The sequence below is a fragment of the Panthera tigris genome, chromosome A3, assembly GCF_018350195.1.
Source record: "Panthera tigris isolate Pti1 chromosome A3, P.tigris_Pti1_mat1.1, whole genome shotgun sequence".
Lineage (NCBI taxonomy): Eukaryota > Metazoa > Chordata > Mammalia > Carnivora > Felidae > Panthera > Panthera tigris.
Genome location: NC_056662.1, coordinates 61,678,082 through 61,698,686, shown reverse-complemented (window position 1 = coordinate 61,698,686; position 20,605 = coordinate 61,678,082). Strand labels below are relative to the sequence as shown.

The 20,605-nt window shown below is 40.8% G+C and overlaps 1 protein-coding gene across 2 annotated transcripts in view; it reads right to left on the bottom strand.

Annotated features, from left to right (window-relative positions):
• The window catches only part of TMEM131 (transmembrane protein 131), a 238,002-nt gene that overhangs the window by 21,955 nt on the left and 195,442 nt on the right, over positions 1 to 20,605 (bottom strand). For both annotated transcript variants that reach the window (XM_042981230.1, XM_042981231.1), the window contains 6 exons: positions 16,844 to 16,995; positions 16,376 to 16,518; positions 15,771 to 15,957; positions 14,479 to 14,664; positions 13,506 to 13,664; positions 12,504 to 13,087 (listed from right to left, as the gene is read on the bottom strand). In XM_042981230.1, coding sequence (XP_042837164.1) covers positions 12,504 to 13,087; positions 13,506 to 13,664; positions 14,479 to 14,664; positions 15,771 to 15,957; positions 16,376 to 16,518; positions 16,844 to 16,995 — 1,411 coding nt within the window. The remainder of the gene's footprint in view (positions 1 to 12,503; positions 13,088 to 13,505; positions 13,665 to 14,478; positions 14,665 to 15,770; positions 15,958 to 16,375; positions 16,519 to 16,843; positions 16,996 to 20,605) is intronic.

Genomic DNA, 20,605 nt, shown 5'->3' with positions numbered 1-20,605 from the left:
GATAATGGTAGCTTAATACGAGTTATTTAAATCCCAACATTTCATGGCCACTGTTAATTGTTGTCAGAAACTCAAACTTTGGCATCTAGAACAGGGGATAGCAAACCATGGCCCCTGGATGAAATCTGGCCTGCAGCCTGTTTTGTATAGCTTGTGAGGTGGGAGTGATTTTTACTTTTTTAAGTGATTGGAAAAAGGAACAAGAATATATGACAGAAGGCAGTTTGTGGCACATCAAGCCTCACATATTTATTGTCTGGCCCTTTCCAGTAAACTTTTGCTGAGCCTGCTCTAGAAAAAGAATAGGTAAAGCTCTGATTTTTAGGAATGTCATTTTGTCGTTTACTTTCACACTGATTCCAGGGGGTATTATATTTGAAACCATAACTGGGACATTAAGTCTCAAAAATTGAGAAGCCTTTGTTTTAGCAGAAGATCGGCCAGTTGGTTTATTTACAGCCTCTGATCCATCCTGACTGGCTGCAGCTCCTCTCTGCCATGGCAGAAGGGAAGGAGCCGGTCCTACTCTGGCCCCAGGAGCCCCTGGATTTCTCAGATTCTGAGTTCAACAGTTCATGTTGAAAGCCCTTCAAACTTCCCCACACGATAGAGATCAATCCCCCATGCAATGAATTTCTCACCTGCAATTATACAATTTTGTCATGCTTAGGTTCACTGTGTGAGAGGCACTACCTATATAAATAATCGTATTTACAATAACCTGAAACTAGCTTAATAAATAGGAAAGTGTTAGAAGTGATACATTTTTTAAAGCTGGACTCAAATACTGACGACATGGATACACAAAGGAGAAAAAGAAACACTTAACAAACCAAGAGTTAAACTGAAAACTTGGGTAAAAAAAAAAAAAGCTTATCTCACAAAAGACTAGTTTACACTTTTTACCTCCAAATCCCCATCTTTTATTAATTTCTTAATATGCTGCACTTGCACTTGTCCCCAACGCCTTAATGAATGGCATTTTGAAAAGGTTATCAATAACTCCTTAGCTGTCAATACCAATGACCTCTAGCACTCCTCTTCTACAAGACCTGTTTGGACACTAGAATATCCCATCTCCCTCCCCGCCCCGCCATACGTCACAGTATTATCCTTTTCTGGTACTGGGATTCTTTTGGCAACTTTTTTGCTGGCTTCATCTTTGCTGATGTTCCCTGGAGATATGCCCTTGGAACTTCTTTCTCCTTTATAGTCCCCCCAGGGGCTCACTTTAATTAATTTGACATAAACAATTCAAATCTAAAATGCCCAAACTGAGTTAAATATCCTAAAAAACATCTTTTGGGTTCTCAGTCTGTAACAATCATACTTAATCTGCTGTAATTTAGACTAATCTGGGGTGCTTTTTTTTAATATGAAATTTATTGTCAAATTGGTTTCCATACAACACCCAGTGCTCATCCCAACAGGTGCCCTCCTCAATACCCATCACCCACCCTCCCCTCCCTCCCACCCCCCATCAACCCTCAGTTTGTTCTCAGTTTTTAAGAGATGTTGCTTTGTTGGGGCTCCACACTGAGTTTCTGATTAAGCAGTTCTGTGTGGGACCTGGCATGGGTAAATTTTTAAAAAGCTCCTGTAGTGACTCTAGCGTGTAACTAGGCTGAGAATCAGTAGTCAATGGTATCAACACAATCACCACTGTATCAGTCCTACGGCCTAGGCTAGCAGCTGCTTCACTGTCCTGTGTGATTTCCTCTGCTGCTTCTGTTCCCAAATTCAAATGTTGGTGGGAGGGGAGAGAACATGTTGTCATCAAAGGACTAGAAATAATTCTGACTGGATCAGCCTGATGATGGGCCTATGTGCCCTGCAAGGCTGCACACACTGGGGTGGCCTCTGTCTTCCTCTTGCCACTTGGTGGGGTGAGGGAAGAAGCTGACTTCTCAGTCAAGCTTGTTCTCAAGGGTTTATTCCCTTCCTTAGGGACTGGTTCCCAGTGGAAAGACTGGGCTTTGGGAAAGGGGAGTCTCAAACATTTTGCCAAGAGGGGACTGGCAAGCGGGAATCAGAAGTCACAGGGAAACTGCCCTCTCCAAGAAAAATTGTTACCTCAATACACAGTGGAGGACACAGGATATCACCTGCCTTAAGGAAACCACACCTTAACTGGTGTATAATCTATATAAAAACTAACCCATCCAAGTAAAGACAATACAAACTGAAGGGAAAAGCAGCTTAGAAAAACCCAGTGTTACCAGCAGTGGCTGATAGACCTAACATGAGCGACAGGTTCCTCAGACTTCACACCACCGTCTGGGTGAAATGTCCCTGAGGCCACTCACCCTCTGTCTGCCCACTCCCACCATCACCAAGCAGACTCTAGATTGAGCATGTGTCCATGACCTACTTGGTCAACATATGCCCCCTTGGCATTGTCATTCCTCATACAGTTTAAACACTTGCAGGGCAGCGACCAGCCTTACTGATCTATCTTCAGTGCCTTGCATGGTGCCCAGCACCTAGCAAGTGCTTGGCCAGGGTCTGCCAACCTGTACAAGTTGGTTTGTGCCTTTCTAAATCCTGAAATACACTTACAGTGTGACCTGCTCTGAGACTTGCCACCCCAAGTCCGGAAGCTCATCCCATCTCACTCTATGAGTAGAATTTGAATCCAGGTTTGAATCCAAAGTCAGTCTTCGTGGCAAACTGTATGATTCCATTTATACAACAATCTTTTTAAAAAATTTTTAATGTTTGTGTAAAATTTATTTTTGAGAGAAAGAGAGAGACATAGCAGGAGCAGGGGAGGGGGAGAGAGAGAGAGAGAGAGAGAGAGAGAGAGAGAGAGAGAGAGAGAGAAGACACAGAATCCGAAACAGGCTCCAGGCTCTTTGCTGTCAGCACAGAGCCTGACGTTGGGCTCGAACTCACAAACCGTGAAATCATGACCCGAGCCAAAGTTGGACGCTTAACCAATTCACCCACCCAAGTGCCCCTATACAACATTCTTGAAATGATGTATTATAAAATGGAGGTTAATGGTTGCCAGGGGTTAAGGAAGGGACAGGAGTGGGAGGGAAGTGGCTGTGGCTAGAAAAGGACACAAAAGGGATCACATGGTGATGTAAATGTCCTGTATCTTGACTGTATTGGTATTAATACAGGCATACCTTGGAGTTACTGCAGGTTTGGTTCCAAACCACCACAATAAGTGAGTCAATTTTTTGGTTTCCTAGTGCATATGAAAGTTATCTTCAGGGGCATCTGGGTGGCTCAGCTGGTTAAGTATCCAACTCTTGATTTTGACTCAGGTCATGATCTCACGGTTCATGAGATCAAGCCCGCATCGGGCTCTGCCCTGACAACACAGAGCCTGCTTGGGATTCTCTCTCTCTCTGCCCCTCGCCTGCTTGTGCTCTCTCTCTCTCTCAAAATACATAATAAAAATAAAGTTCTCTTTATAATATACTGTAGTCTATTAAGTGTGCAATAACATTATATCTAAAAAAAAGGTACATACCTTAATTAAAAAATACATTATGTCTAAAACATGCTAACCACCATCATCTGAGCTTTCAGTGAGTTGTAATCATTGATTATGGATCACTACAACAAATTTAATAAGGAAAAGTTGTGATGTATTGTGAGGATTACCAAAATGTGACCCAGAGACATGAAGTGAGCAAGCGCTGTTAGAAGGATACTAAAGGCAGGACCGCCACAGCCGTAAGAGACACAGTTACGTGTGAGGTGCAGTAAAGCGAAGTGCAGAAGAGGAGCATGCCTGTATCCGGGCTGTGATATTGGACTGCTGACTAAGTTGTATGCAGTTGCTGGTTGCCATGCCTGCTCATAAAAATGGTCAAAATGAAACACTTTCTTCATTGCTTTAAAGCCTGAGGGAGTATATTTTTTCTAATGACTGAGTGGATACAAAACTCTTCATTGACCAAAACCATTTGTCCCTATCTGCAGGGTCCCTCAGGGCTGGGCTGTGTGTATGGGAACATAAGGCGGGCTGCTACATATCTGTGACAGAGTACCACCTGCATCTTACAGATCTAGCATCCTTACTGAGCAGTGAAGCTATGAGCCTCATCAAATAATCCAATTATGAGCTGACTACATACATGCTGTAGTCACCACAAGTGCTGTGTGCGTGGGTGAGGCTGGGCGTACATCTAAGAGGCGTGATGTAGGAGAGGAGCTAGGATTTAATGTTATAAGGTCAAGACAATGTGAACGTGAAGAACATTCCCATATTCTCTCTAATCAAGGCAAAATGCCCACTCTGTTATTCAGTGTCCTCAGATTCAAGCAGGAATTCAATGCCAGCAAAGTCTGTTTTTTTTTCAGGTGAATTCTTAGGCTTCCTTTTCCTGCATGAGAACTACATAACAATGTCTGGCCATAGCTGCCAAGAAATGTGCTGCTCAATTTAACACTTGATGGTAACAACTAAGTTTGTTCTAGGTTTCTGATGAGAAAGCACCATAATTAAAAACAAACACATAAAACATCAAAAACTCCTTTTCGTCTTTTATTCACTGTTTTACACGTGCTTTAATAATTTAAACCACTTCCAATTAGTTTAAGTAGGAAAAGTATGAATATAAATTTAAAGAATATGTCCTCTACTAAGGACACTAGTGAATAAATGAATTTGCAATCAACTAGTTTGGGCAAGCTGCTTTGGCTGTCTCTCTTCCACTTAAATCATTTAACTTCTACCCAAAAGAACCACTTCAGTAAAGTTTCAATTACCAGCCAATGGTTTTTCTGAATATGTGCAGTCCCTGGCAGCAGGGGACCCAAGGCAGGCCATGTAATGTCAATTGCAACACCTGACTAGAATCTCTAGAGAACCACCAATTCTGGCATGAATTTGCCTCCTTACGTTTTGGCTGCTGAAATGGTCTAAATGAGGCCAATAAACAGACCCACATGCAATTTACTTGGGTCAGTATTCGTCATGCAAATTTATTTCTCCCTATTTGTTCAGAAGTAATACCTTTATACGAGTATGATAAACTAAAACATACCAAAAGATGCATATGAAGAAAACTCTTCAGGAATTCTTTAAGCTAAAGCAAATAGTTTTCAAATTTTTACAGTAATCAAGGGTGCCTGGGTGGCTCAGTCAGTTGAGCGTCTGACTTGCACTCAGGTCATGATCTCGTGATTCATGAGTTTGAGCCCAGTGTCAGGCTCTGTGCTGACAGCTCAGAGCCTAGAGCCTGCTTTGGATTCGATGACTCCCTCTCTTTCTGCCCCTCCCTCACTCGCACCCTGTCTTTCTCCCTCAAGAATAAACATTAAAAACTAAAAAAAAATTTTACAGTAATCATATTTTGTCTGATTAAACTCTGTGCTTAGATTGTAAAGATACTTGTTTAACTCAATATAAGTTAGAAAAGAATTCCTATTAAGTGAAATAATTTTACTTCTAACCCAGGGAAGGAATTAATAATGAGTCTGTGGGAACATACTCTTTTTATTCTAGCTTTTCTTGTACCTTTATAAGGTCTTATATACCATTTGTGGGGGTAAGCAGAACCAATAAGGTACCCAGGACTAGGAAAAAACTGCACCACCAAAACTTAATAGTATCCAGGATTAAATTACATAGGGTTTTCATAAAATTATTACACTCAATTTTGGATTTGTTTATTCTAGAAATCAAATATCACAGATATTACAAAAGCACACTCAACTACAACTTGATGTCAGGAGAAGACAGCTTCTGTCCTGTCTAGACATTTCTCTTCACTCCCTTTAAGGGCAACTCCTCGTCTGCCCAAGGACCACTAGAGGGACAGGTGCCCACCTCCCAAGGACATTCACTGGTTACCTTCACTACTGGGTTCACACAGTTATCCCAATCACCTGTGGGCCTTGCTGAATGTGGAGTCTGATTCAGCAGTCTGGGTTGGGGCCCACAATTCTACATTTCCAAAGGCCCCCAGGTGATGTCACTATTGCTGGTCTCTGGACCACAACTTTGGGTAGCAACTACTACCAATACTACTCCTCTTGTGCCAATACTAGCCCATCTCTCGGCTCACTTGGATCCACTTCTCCACCTGTATTGGGCAAATCAGGTTGGATTTACTCCATTTATGACAACTGCATACACATTACATTCCTACACACTGTCTGGCCTCAACATCGTGCCCTGAATGTCTCCCAGTCTTCACTGAGGACCCTGGCACCAGCCTCACCGACTTCCTCTGACCCTCAATCTCTCATCGTCTGGGCCCCAGGCCTTGTATGGGTCAGGTCAATAATCTCTCATCAGTACCTCTGAAATCCAAAAAGCTCTCAGAGGTTTTTCTCCCTAACTCATTTAGAAACGAAACCAGTTGCTTAAACTCTGGTGGTACAATTTAAGCTGAACTAATGTTACTTTTTTTTTTTTTTAACTGATGTTACTTTTTAGAGTCATATGAATCACATGGTATATGCACTGCATACCTTTCCCCGAATCGGAACTCCCAAATACGTGAGGCTTCCAGAGTTGTGTCAAGGGCGGCAGACCTGTAGCTCTGTGGCCTCACTGTTGCCAATGGGCTTTATTTCCACTGTGCTTCCACACCCCATTCCCAATGCTGCACCTAAGAACCTGTTACTGCCAAAAAACTGCATTTCCTCTGAAGCCCTATAGTGTCAGGCCTCACTTCCAGAGCACAGTCTCCCACCACTCCTGTGCTGCTGCCATCCCTGCAGTTGGATGTGTTGGATCTCCCGTCCCTTGACTGCCCATGTTCTCCCTGTCTGTGGAGCTCCTTCTAGCGTGAGGTCCTTCTCTATCCTCCAAGTTCCATGCCTCCAAGTCTGGCATATGCCTCTCCTGCCAACAACCCTGGGTCTTTCTGCCACCCCTGCCCTGCAGAACTCCGACAGTACTGTAATCCAACTACCCAGCTTTGGTGCCTCACCCCTGGGCTGCAGTGTAGATTTAGAAGAAGGGCAAAAGTTTGAGGGAGTGCCACTGCGAGCCTCAGCTGGGTCCAAGTGTTACCCGAAGGGCTGCTCCGTACATCCAGCTCTCATGTACCACGGACTCCCAGTCCACAGAAATGTCCAAACGGTCTCTATATTGTTTCTACCCTACCGCTTCTCCCCTCAGTCCCAGCAGCTGTTACTTCAGTTCAAACAGAAGCTCCCCTGACGCCCCCGTTCTGCCTCTTCATCTCTAACCCATTCATCCACATCCATGTATCTGTGGAATGAGGAGTGTCCCTTCTTTTATAATCTACTGGACTGGGTCTCCCCCACAACCCACCTCCTTGGGCACCTGCTTCTCTTCTTTTTTGGAGGCGGCAGTGCAGTGGGGTTGTAAGCCGTCGACTCAGAATTGGGCCTGGGTCTGGCTAACATATTTGCCTCCTGCAACCTTTCTTTCTGGATTGGGTTTCCTAACTGGAGACACAGGGTCACAGCAATGCCAATCACCAGGGTGCACAATGCTTGCACAATCACGCCTGGAGCATTAATGGTGACCAACACCATCACTCTCAGCTCTACTGGTTTTTTGTCCTTGACCCATAGATATTTCCAAGCACCATGTTCCCCCCCGCTTTTTTTTCATTAAAAATACTACCAAAAGATATATTCATCCCTTTTGTTTTGATTAAAAGTTAAAGACCACGGAAACCAAAGATTAAAGAGTAAATACCCCCTTTCACCTACTTGCCCCCAAAGCACTAAGTGGCCACTGTTTTTTTTTTTTCAGTTTAGTAATCAGAAAATGGGTTCTTTTTATTTGAGTTTATCAAATACACCCTAACTTTGAATTAAAAAAAAAAAGGATGAAAAGAAAATTAAAGTTCTAAAAGTATAAACCAGAGAAAATGCTGTGCTTCAGATACATGTGAAAACAATGCAGAATGGCAGGATGTGGGTTTCAAACATCATTCAACACCTGTGTTCTGAATTTCCTCGTATCTCTAAGGGATAGGCAGCCTGTCATTTCAAGGAAAAAACTACAGAAGTATAAACAATATAAAAAGCTTTCTTCATATTTAAGTATATTATAATCAAAACATTAACAGGATGTTACTTTTTTCACTGTCACTCTAGACACAGTGCTGTCCACTAGAACTTTTTGCAATTCTGGAAATGCCTTATTTTGTAATGGCCACATGTGACTGTTGAGCATTTGAAATGTGGCTAATGCAACTAAGGAATTACAGTTTTCATTTTATTTAATGCAAATCAACACACACGGCTTAGTGGCATGTGCAGTTCTAGACGGCCTATTAAAAAAAATCAACCAAGGGATCAGAATTATGTTTTTCATTTTAATATAACTGCTCAGATCTTTTTTTGTTCAGTGTAATCTTTTCCCACTTCAATACCACTGCCATCACAAGACATTTGACTAAACACATAAAAAGATGAGCTAAAACCTAATTCTTCCTTGTCTTTAGTAATCAACATTCCATTTCTACAACAATGCCCAATAGTGAGCTTTTTACTAAGGATACACTGATGTTCAACCTCAGCCTCAGAATTTGACCAAATTATCTGTATTCAGTCTCAGCTTAACCCTCTCAAAGGCTGAATGCCAACCCCTGCAGCTATACACCAATTCAGAAGTCCCAGAACCTCTGGTGATGTAGGTACTATCATCATATCTTACCGTTACTGCAACTTCAGCAATTCAAACAAGGCATACCATTAGGATTAGTTGTCAACATCTGACTAATCTGCTTCAAGTTGAGGTAAACATTTTAGATGTAACTTGGGGTGAGAAATTTCACGTAACATTAGTGTTCTAACCAATCTAATATAAATAATTACTACAAGAGTAAAAACGCTACATTCTAAAAGCTATTCGTTTTGTGTACAATGTTTGCAAATACTTCAGTTAAATTTAAGTTGGGAAATTGACAATAAACAGAAGCGGCCACTGTTAACAGTCTGATGTGAAAAGTACTCTGTATGCCACAGTAACCTGGTTTCTAGTCCTATCACTTCACTGAAACTATCTTGCCAAGGTCAAGGTCAAGCTGCCAGGCTCTGTAGAGCTCTGTTCTCCCTTTACTTCTGGCCTTGTTGGGATATGCCAACCACATCTTCTACTTGCTTTCTGTCGCACTGTCTGCCGGCCTTCTCCTTGCTGGCCCTGCCCTCAGGGCCCTGTCTCTAGCCCTCTGTTTGTCCCATTTCTCACCCTTAAGACTAAGTTCCAAGTAGACACTGCTGCTGGGGTGTTCCACAGCGCTCTTCAACTCAGCAGGCTGAAGACGATGAGCACCATTTCCTTCCCTAGTAACAGTCATAGCAGGAACTACACCCCAGACATGATGCAGGTAGCAGCTATCCTCTCCACTTTAAAGATAACAAATGGGGGTCCAGAGAACTAATTTCACAGTCACACAGTCGGTAAGGGGCAGAGCCATGATTTAATCTCTGGGCCTGCCTTATGATAGAGACTGGCCTCACGACCCTGTACCACTCTGCATCTCCCCACCCTAGATAAAGCTGCCCTTCACTCTACCAAAGCCAGCAATGAGCGTGGCTGCAGATTCCATTTCTTCAGTTAACGGAGATACTGAGAAGTGCCTGCACCAGGTTCAGAGCTTCCTCAGGTTTTAAACCTCAATCCAGCAACAGCCTCTGTCCAGCCTTTAGGACTTAACATACTGCAGGGGAAGAAACCACACAAGTATAGAGTCTAATGACTGCCCTGCTGTGAACAGAGGGCATTTCTGGGTGCCACCTTCCATGAGGAGCAGTGGACGGAGGAATGACTAGGGAAATGGTTGGACGGCCTACAATTTAGGCAAGATCTAGGAAGATTGTATTTATTTGAAGGTAAGTCACTTTGAGCAGTCTCCAAAAGCTAGAAATTACATAAACTCATTACAAGGGAGACTTTTTGTTTGAGATACTGGGGAGGGGTAGGGGGAACAGGGTGTTTCTGAAAACAGAAGGTTCATACTTCATGTAAACATGATGACTATTTGTAGGGACTGGGGAAAGCTTTAGAGAGGTTATAAAGGTTCAGCCCAACTAAAAGCCTAGGGTTTTATGACATGCCACTATTTTGCAACCTGGAGATCAATGCCTCCCTTTGAAAGTTCATTTAAGAGGCTGGTTTTCCATATGTATGTTACACTTTAATAACAACACTTGCTGAAAAATAAATTAAAGATTTTGTCTCCTTTCTTCTTTCTGAACAGCAGCAATAGGAAAGATAACAAACAGAATGGCCACTCATGTGATGCCTGGAACCACTGTCTCCTTGTGGGCTAAAGAATCAGTAACAATGTGGTGCCCATAAGCCATCATTACATATCTTTTAGTAGGCGGACTCTAAGACCGCTGTGATAATTAAAAACCATTTTTTAATTTAATTAAAAAAATTTTTTTTACAAATAAATTTTTACAAATTTTTTACAAATCTACAAATACATTTTTTATTTTATTTTTGAGAGACAGAAACAGAGCACACGTGGCGGCGGGGGGCGGGGTGGGCAGAGTGAGAATGAGACACAGAATCTGAAGCAGGCTCCAGGCTCTGAGCTGTCAGCACAGAGCCTGATGAGGGACTTGAACTCACAAACTGTGAGATCATGACCTGAGCCGAAGTCGGTTGCTTAACCGACTGAAACACCCAGGTGCCCCCCATTTTTTAATTTTAAAATTTACATTCTAGGTGAATGACCCTGAAAATAAAAATGGGCCTATCACACTGATATTGGAGGACTATTTTAGACACAGCAGTGAGGTATTCAGTTTGACTGACAAATTCTTTCTTTCTGGTAAGAAAGGATCATCTACATTCATTTTATTAATGTCCTCAATATGGGGAAAACATATTATGTAACTTGACCTAATTAAAAAAAGAACTTAAACATTCATTTAATATTACTATAAAAACTTCCCTAAAATAAGTAAGCTCTATTAATAATGAGTTAACAAAAAATATATTTCTCTGGAAAAAGTTAAGTAATATTCAAGATATTTTACTGTTTTTGCAAATCCAAATACATGTAATTCTAAGAGGATGCTAGGTAACTAGTTTTTGTATCACTGGGACCAGGAAATTATCTAATAGAAAAGTCCTGGACTCTGGGACACTGGATTGCTTTTGGCCTTTCAGTGCCACCAAGTTCCCCATTCCCTGCATAAACCAAAGGCAAAAAACTCCTTGGTACACCAGTGAGGAAGATATCGAAACAGGCTTGCAATAACGTGTTTTAGCAGGGCTGCCACAGGAGAGAGAGGAAGATGCAAAAAGTTCAGGCTGTAAAGGGATTAATTGGCTTTTACTGGTTTACTGGTTTTTATATTTTGATTTTGGAAGTTACCAAATGGGCTACCACTGTGTATGTGTGGTATGTAATGTCTAAGGTGAATCCCAGTGAGCCCCACCCTCCTGGTGTTTATGCTCTATGGAGTTCTCTCTCCTGGAGTATGGGCCACACCATATTCCTAATGAGCAGAACACTGCAAAAGTTATGGGATGTCACTTCCAAGATTAGGTTGTAAGAGACTCTGATTTCTGCCCTTCTAGCTTGCTCCCTCTCTTGCCTTCTAGCTTCCTTGCTCTGGTGAAGCTAACTGCTTTGAATTGCTCTATGGAAAGGACCCATGAGAGGCTGCTGGCCACAGCCAGCAAGGAACTGAGATCCTCAGTCCAACAGGCCACGAAGAACTGAATCCTACCATCAACCACCCGAGTGAGCTTGGAAGCGGATCCACCTTCATTTGAACTTTAAGATGACTTCACCCCCAGGCAACACCTTGATTGCCGTCTCATGAGCTGGAGAACCCAGCTAAGTAAGCGGCACACAGATGCCTGACCCACAGAAACTCTGAGACAGTAGAGGTTGGTGTTTAAGTGACGAAGTTTTCAGGTGATTGGTTACTGAGAAATAGGTAACTAACACAGCATACAGAACTCCAAAGCAGGGATCAGCAAACTTTTTTTTGTAAAGAGCTAGATAGTAAATATTTTCAGGTTTGTGGACCTTACGGTCTTTTGCAGCTACTCAACTTTGCTGTTGTAGCATGAAAGTAGCCATAGACAATATGTAAATGAATGAGCATGGCTTGTCCCAATAAAGCTTTATTTATAAAAACAGGTGGTGATTTGGCCCACTGGCTGTAGTTTGCCAACCCCTGCTCTAAAGTACAGGTTCTGTGGAAATGTTATTTTCGAGTTAAAAGGCAGAGATGATCTCCATTTTACCACTGTATAAAAATTATTTTAACGATTAAAAAAAGAAAGCTCAACCTATCACAAGACAACAAACACAAATAGTTGAAAATGGAAACAGTTGTCCAATAAGTTTCTGAGTTTGGTAAGTACCTAAGAAGTACAAATATCTTTTATGATAAATGGGTCCCTCTCTATTTACATCTGATACAGAAAAGTTTCAGTCCAAACTGGAGGTAAATTTGAACCACAAGAACACTTAGTAAATTAGCTGTTTATCACAACTATGATCGCAACAGCTCCTTAATTATGCACTGGCTTTCCCTTCATATATCATGCTTTTCTGACAGTAAGAGCGGATGATTACCTTTGCTTTTGGACAGTGGTGATGGCGGCTGCTCTGTAAACACTTCTAGGGGTGGGGAATCATGGTGGTCGAAGTCTTTGTCCATGGCTTCTATGAGACTGGTGATGTCTGAGTCCTCTGAGCTGTGCCTTGTGCTGCTGGCACGTTCTGGGTGGGAAGGGTGCGAGAGGGGGGCGGGTGACAGCCTTTCCAGCTGCGGTTCCTGGTGCTGAGGCACTGGTGGTGGCGGTGGAGGTGGAGAGTGCCGCTCCAGTGGGCTGTGGGCATGGTGCTGACTGCTGTGCTGGCTCTGTTTTGCCCCTTTGGACTTTCTGCCTGCTGTGTGACCCTGGGCCACTGCATTTGAATCTAAGACAAGGGGGCTTGCTTTACTAGCAGATTGTGCAGAAGTCCTGCTAGAAGTGCTTGAGCTGTTTTTGGCTCTGACGTTTTCCACGTCAGCTGAGTTTCTATTGCTGTGACTGCTGTGTGGGTGGACCGGTGGGCCACACTGCTTGTGACTCCCTGCACTGGGCCGGGATGACGAGCCGCCTGCTCCACAGAACCCCCTACTGTGACCGGGGTCACAGCTGAGTGTGTTCAAGCTGAAAAAAGGACCAACTGTAGATCAGTAAATAGCAACCTACAAAATCTAAGATTAAAAAATTTTTATTTCATCAGTACAGCCGCAAGAGAAAAATACAAGCTACTCTAAGGAAAAAACCCCAGCAAGACATAGGGATACTTTCCACAATTTTATAGGGTCTATTCTCTGAAAATTTAGGAACCAAGTCAGTGATCTTATTACGAATATTTTAACCCTCACCAACATAACAAAAACGTGGGATTTGCTGTTGAGTTCTTAGTAGAGAAGACAGCTATATCACAGGAGGTTATTAAGTAATTAGAATTAACATTTTTTCTCCCTTGAGCAAAGATGAAAAGAAAAACTTATTTTTTCTTTGAATTACATCAGTCAAATCTATGTATACTAGAAAATTTATTTCCAGCATGTGAACATACTTTCCTTCAGACGAAATACCAACGATTCTCCTGAGATCAAATGGTCTTCCCACATCAAAGGGGGGGTTCGAGGCCTCAAAGGATAGTCGCCTTCGAAATGGCTCCCAAATTCCTTGAGCTTCTAAATAGGCTGTTCCAATTACCAAGAGAAACAGAGCACTGTAGGGGTACAGAAGGCGGAGCAGCGGGATTCATTTGTTAGTGCAAGAGTAACAAAATTTAATATTAAAGGCAGAGTTTCTTGGTAAAGTACACAAGGATATAAAAAACAGAGATGCTGGTGACAGTTTTCATTGGACTGGACAAAAACAAAGCACTATGGATAAAAGTCTACACACTTGTTTTTACAGAATGCCAACTTACATGGAGACTTCTATAAAGAAAATAATGATTTGTATCAGAACAGACACTTGGAGGACACTTTTCCTTTTACCAAGAAGGTAAACTATCTTGCAGTTTTAACTCTCTACCAACTCTTTTCCCTTAAAGGATGTGTGGGGTAACCATGTAAATTTAGAGGCAACTGTATCTAACCCTCCACACACATAAACAGACTGAAAAAAAAAAAAAAGATAAGGTTGCTGAGGATTTAAAAAGTATTTCTCATGTTTCATGTTGCTTGGGTCTGTTTCAAAAAAAATATTCTATCATGTTGATTAAGTTACATATGCTGAAATGAAGTAACTGTACCTGGTAAATTATAAATGGTTTTTTCCCTTTAAGAAATTAACATGTACTTAATTTGTGTAACAAATTTTAAGGGAAGAAGATATGTCTTTACTGTATATGCCACCCAACCAGGGTTAGTTCTGACTGCTCCCACTAGTGTGCGCAGGTTTGACTGAGGCAGAAAGATCTGTTCTGTTCACTGACAGATTCCCAGCACTCAGAAGAGTGACTGGCACACAGTGAGCATGTGATGAACAGTGTCAAGTGACGCCTGAATACCAACCTCAAAAAAAGACACAAGTACCTCATTATTCCTGAGATGATGATGTACAGAGCCAGCTCCCAGTTGGGTCTGGGGAGGGCTTCTGCACAGGTTGCTAACATATGGTATGGAAGGGATGCGTTCAATACAAATACAAATTCAGAGCCACTGGTTGTTATAAACTTCAGTTCACGAATAACTCTAGAAGCTGTGAAATCAGGAGTAAACCTAAAACAGAATGGTAGCAGTCAGACTAAGTTTTAAAAATATACCATAGCAGTTTACATATAACACCAGTCTCACACACCTTTGAAGCCTAACAGAGAATTTGAGAGTTTGATAGTTCTGTGCCACTTCCTCATTTTAAGATGGAGAAAGCATTATTCCATGAGGTTAATAACAAATACAGCTATATTCTGTGGATAACTGAAGAAATTACATGAAAAAGAATAACGCAGCTTTGCGTAATTATTAATTCAGGAAGTGTTCTCTGAGCTTCTCTCCCTCCCCCTTCTTTTCTCCTTTATCTGAATCTACCCTCTTCTCCCAGGATATAGTTCCAATAACACCTTTGAAAAAAAAAAAAAAAAAAACCCCACCCAAAAAACCCAAAACCATCCTAGCCCTTGTCCTATCTCCTGCAGTACTTCTTTCTGCCCCAATTATTTCATTTTTTACTTTTTGTTAACTGTATGCTCCCCAACCAGATGATCTATACCTTGAGGAAAGGTGTCTTATTCTTCACTGTACCTTTAGGTACCAAGCATTATACCTTACCTGAGTAATATCACTATGTACTGAGTCAACGTCCATTGAACACCATGAAATTATCACTCAATTAAGGGGACAGAGGTCACATTTTATTACATAAACTCTATAATCTAACAAGCTGTCAATTAATATTAAAATAGGCTGCAGCTATTACTAATACAGGCAAAAAAAATTATCTTCTGACCAAAATATTACACACTCCTACATTGCACACACAGAAAAGTGCACGTATGTGATACAAGGGACTGGTCTGTTGCTGAGACTGAATTTATAGTCAATTTCCTACCGACATGTTACACTTTAACACAACCCTGAACATAATTTTGAAACCAGTTTCTAAGATTATCTGATCCACTTCTGATACAGAGGAAGTTTCACAATTTTGAAAACAATGAAGAAATAACCAACGATTAAGTGGAAAAAAGAAATCAAATAAACTACATTTGTGGATAAAATACCTTTTGTTGTATGAAAACGTATCTTTGCACGGAGTTTAAGCAATTGTATTATTTGAGGTTGATGAGAAGCTAGTGATTCGTTACACCTCAGAAGAAAATACTTACAATATGATTATGTCTTTAGAGGCGTTGGCGCTTAGTGCAAACTCTTGACAATTAACAACTTTAAAGCCATATCCCTCACATGAGTACCCACTGACTTCAATGGTTTCTATGTGAATCTGAAGTTGTCCTGTATTCTCTACTTTAAATGTTCTTTTCAATGTGAAATTTGGTTCTCTTAGTTTTAAATCTAAAGGAAAAAAAAATCAAGAGTGAATATAAATCTTGCATGCTCTCCAGATTCAATGAATATATGCCAGACATTATGAACTACCTCCTCATGCCAAAGAGATCAGCTGGTACCCAGCTTTCATCAGAAGTACTCCACTTTACTGTGTCATTTTAGACACCAAAGTTTAATTATGCTTTACTTTCCATACTCAGAGTAAACCACCTAAGACATGCAATGAATACAGAGCCTTTAAATCTTTTAGGATCCAAATTAAACAACCCTGAAAGCAAGTCAGAGTATTTCATTAAAAATCTTAAGTATTCATCACTAATATATACAGGTGCATGTATAGAAATACTGTTCTTTTTTGGAGAATTATTTATTGTTGGAAGCAAATACTGAAAGTTGTGCCCTTGGAACTGTTAGGAATACTTACTATCTGTACAGTCTTTCAATAATGCTTCTGTGATTTTAAAGCGTAAGGAACTCCCTGGACCCGGAAGTTTGCCTGCTACTCTCAAGTTCTCAGTTGTTCCTTGTCCTTGGACCATCACAGCATCCACCACAGTCAGGTTATTTCTGTGCAAGAAGAATTACAGAATTTTCTCCCACTAAATTTGAGACTGAAACATTAATCCTCTAAGAATTTAAAAATCTACACAGAGAGAAGGGTTTTTCAGTTTTAAGAGTCACACATGGTACAGTAAGAATATTTTTTCAGGTTTTCAAGTTATAAACATAATCACAGAGGTACATTTCATCCGGTGTGGTGTGATGCGTGCATGTTTTAGACAAAGTGAATACCCTATTTAATAAATCAGACACGTAAACCCAAATTAAAAATCAAGTAAGGACTTCTGTATAAGTACTAAAAACTGACCCACACTTAAATCATAATGCATACCTGATTATGATTAGTGAAGAAACAGTTCTGTTGTGAATTGGAGTAAACTTTACTTTGACAGATTTCTTTTCTCCAGGTTTTAAAATTAGGTTTAAAATTAAATGTCGAGACAGGCCTTCTGTAAATCCTGTTGAACTCTGCAGTGGATGAGCCTTGAATCATTGGGTAAATAAACAGAAGTCATTACTATATTTTCTGGAAAGACTTTTCCTTTACACCATCCACAGCCCAGTATGAGTTTCTTGAATAGATTAAATATGTGAACAATTTTATTCCTCATGATTTAGATACTGGTCAGTCTGCAAGCAGAAATGGGCAACCAGTGATGACCCTTACTACTGTGCATTAAGTCCCCAAGAGGGCTTTGAACCCCAAGTGACCAAAGTCCTCATATTTGTTAGGCATTTGTTTTTGTATACAGATCTTTTTATTTTTAACTTAAAAATTTTTTGAAATGTAATACACATACATAAAAGGACACAAACTTAAGAAGTGTAGCTCAATGTCTTAGCACAAAGCAAACAGCCGTGCACCCAGCTCCCAGCAGCCTTAAGTCTCGTGGATGCTGTTCTCACTTTCACACTGTTTTCCTGCTCCTTCCCCCTCTGGTGGGTATCAGCCAAAGGGTCTTCAGGTTGCATCAGATTTTATTTGTAAAAATAATTCTAACTCAATATCAATCTATCTTTGAATTTTGAGAGCTCAGCATATAATTACTGTTTTATTAACACTTGATGACTGAAAGATTAAATAGTTTAATAACCAAAATAGGACTTCTTGACAGCTTGTTATTGATAAAACTTATTTTTTTTAATGTTTACTTATTTTATTTTTTTAAAATTTCTTTTTAACATTTATTCATTTTTGAGAGAGAGAGAGAGAGTGGGGGAGGGGCAGAGAGAGAGGGAGACACAGAATCAGAAGCAGACTCCGGGCTCTGAGCTGTCAGCACAGAGCCCGATGTGGGGCTTGAACTTGGAACAGTGAGATCATGACCTGAGCTGAAGTCGGATGCTTACCCCACTGAGCCACTCAGGCACTCCTACTGATAAGGTTTAAATATTCGTTTTGTATTTAAAAAAAACATAAGGATATATTGTTAATAAACCTTACAGGTTTATTTTTGACAGAGAGAGAGAGAGAGAGAGAGAGAGAGAGAGAGAGAGAGAGAGAGAGAGAGAATATGAATAAGCAGGGGAGGAACAGAAAGAGGGAGACAGAGGATCTGAAGCAGGCTCTGTGCTGACAGCAGAGGGCCAGATGCAGGGCTTGAACTCATGAACCGTGAGATCATGACCTGAGCTGAAGTCCAACACTTAACTGAGCCACCCAGGCACTCCTACTGATAAGATTTAGATATTCATTTTGTATTAAAAAAAAATATAAGGATATATTGTTATGATTTTTAAAAAATGTTTGAGAGATGGGGGAAGGGGGAAGGGGCAGAGGGGGAGAGAGAATCCCAAACAGGCTCTGGGCTGTTAGCTCAAAGCCTGACTCAGGGCTTGATCCTACCAACCATGAGATCATAACCTGAACTGTCAAGAGTCGGGACACTGAACCAACTGTGCCACCCAGGCACCCCAACTATTCTAATTTTTTTTCCAACTATTCTAATTCTTAATTAACATTGTTTAACCATTTTTGGGGGAAGGGTTGGCATCACTTGGATATATTTTTATTTTAGAGAGAGAGAGAGAGAGAGAGCACGTGAGCATGGGAGGAGAGGGGCAGAGGGAGAGAGAGAGAATCCTAAGCAGGCTCCATGCTCAGCACTCATGCTCAATCCCACGACCCTGGGATCATAACCTGAGCCAAAATCAAGACTCAGATGCTCAACCTGAGCCACCCAGGTGCTCTGGCAACACTTGACTATAAACGTCCATGGCTCATCATGGCTCTGCTAACATGTGGAAGGGGAGTGAGGTTTGTACGACTTTCTACTCCACTTGGCATAGTTAGGTTTCAAACATAGATCTACCTACCTGTGTTAGCATGATTCTACAAACATTATTTCTAGTCAATAGACTTACTGACGCCCTTAATTTTTAACTCTTGATTCTGAGGCACAAACTTTTTTCTGCATCTAACATTCTTCTCTGTCAACATCTACCGGGACAATGGAATATCCTGACTGCTCCAAAATGGTTGGTAAATAAGTTCTTTGTTAGGTAAACTATTCTGAGTAATTGATGGACACATTATATACTATGCATATCTTACCAATAAACACTAGCTAATTTAAACTCTGATGATTTGGCAAACATTTGAGGATGTTGTGATGCCTCAGGGATATCATTAAGGCCTCAATAATTCTCAGTAATTTTGCAGTAGTGGCTCTCTAAAGAGTGACCCATGGGACCCCTGGGGATCTCAGAATCTTTTCAGTGTATCCATGGTGTCAAAACTATTTTCATAACACTGGCAGATTCTATTTGCCTTTTCCACTGTGTCGACATTTGCACCAATGGTCAGCAAAATCAATGGCGGGTAAAACTGCTGATGCTTCAGCTTAAAGTAAAGGCAGTGGTATCTAACTTCCTTAGTAGCTACTGTCTTCTTCACTGCCATGTACCTGTAGTTAAAAAAAAGTTATTACTAATAAAGCAGTAATGATACTAATCTTAATAAATCTCAGTCTTTGGGCACATGCATTTTTACCATTGTGTGATAAAATGGGAAGTATGCATATAGCACTCCTGCTGCCTGCTGAAGTACCATGTTGTCTTGAGAAGCTATCATTTGAGATACAAATAGAATTAGCTGCTTTTCTCCTGGAAAACCATTTACAGTTGGAAGAATGATTGACAGTTAATCTGTGGTTATTCAGACTTTGATATTTGGTGACAAATTCACAAAAATGAAGTGCATCTATCCAATCAAGGAACAACAACTGACGTATTTGCTGCCAATGATAAAATTCGAGTGAGAAAATTTAGAATTATGGGAAACTTGAATCCACCCCCTGTGAACTTCACAGCCTCCCAATAGTTAAAGAATTCCCTGATGAGACTGGTAGTTGTATTAATGAATATTATTTTTTTTGAATTTTATAGAGTGAATCATGTCAACATTTGGAAGCTCTGCATATCTAGATGAACCAATATTTTCTGAATGACTGATGCATAGAGTTAGAATTAATTAAAAAGGCAATTAAGATACTCCTTTTTTTAATTTTAGAGAGAGAGAGAGAGTGAGCGCGAGAGCATACACATACAAGGTGGGGGCAGGGGCAGAGGGAGAGAGACTGAGAATCTGAAGCAGGCTTCATGCTCAGCACAGAGCTGGATGCAGGGCTTGATACCATGACCCTGGGATCATAACCTGAGCAGAAATCAAGAGTCGGATGTTCAACTGCCTGAGCTACCCAGGCACCCCAATCTTTGGCCTTTTGTATAAAAAATCTCTCAGTTTTAATTTTTATTATGCTAAATATGGATAGATATAACCCACATAAACAAAAAAATCTCTTTGGAGTCCCGAATAATTTTTAAGACTATAAAGGAGACCCAATACTTTGAGAACCACAGTTTTATCAGCACTATAGAGGACTGTGATAGAATTTATCGTAAGTTCACCCTAAGACCTAGAACTTCACATTTATAATAAATTTCTGAAGTCTAGAGTATTCTCATTCGTCTTCCTACTTCTCACAGTGCCTATACTTCAGTGTTTTATATCTTGCAAATAACACAAAAGAACTTGTATTCAATAAGAAAAAAAGGTAAAAATTAGCTCATTTACTTCTTATGTGTATTTCCA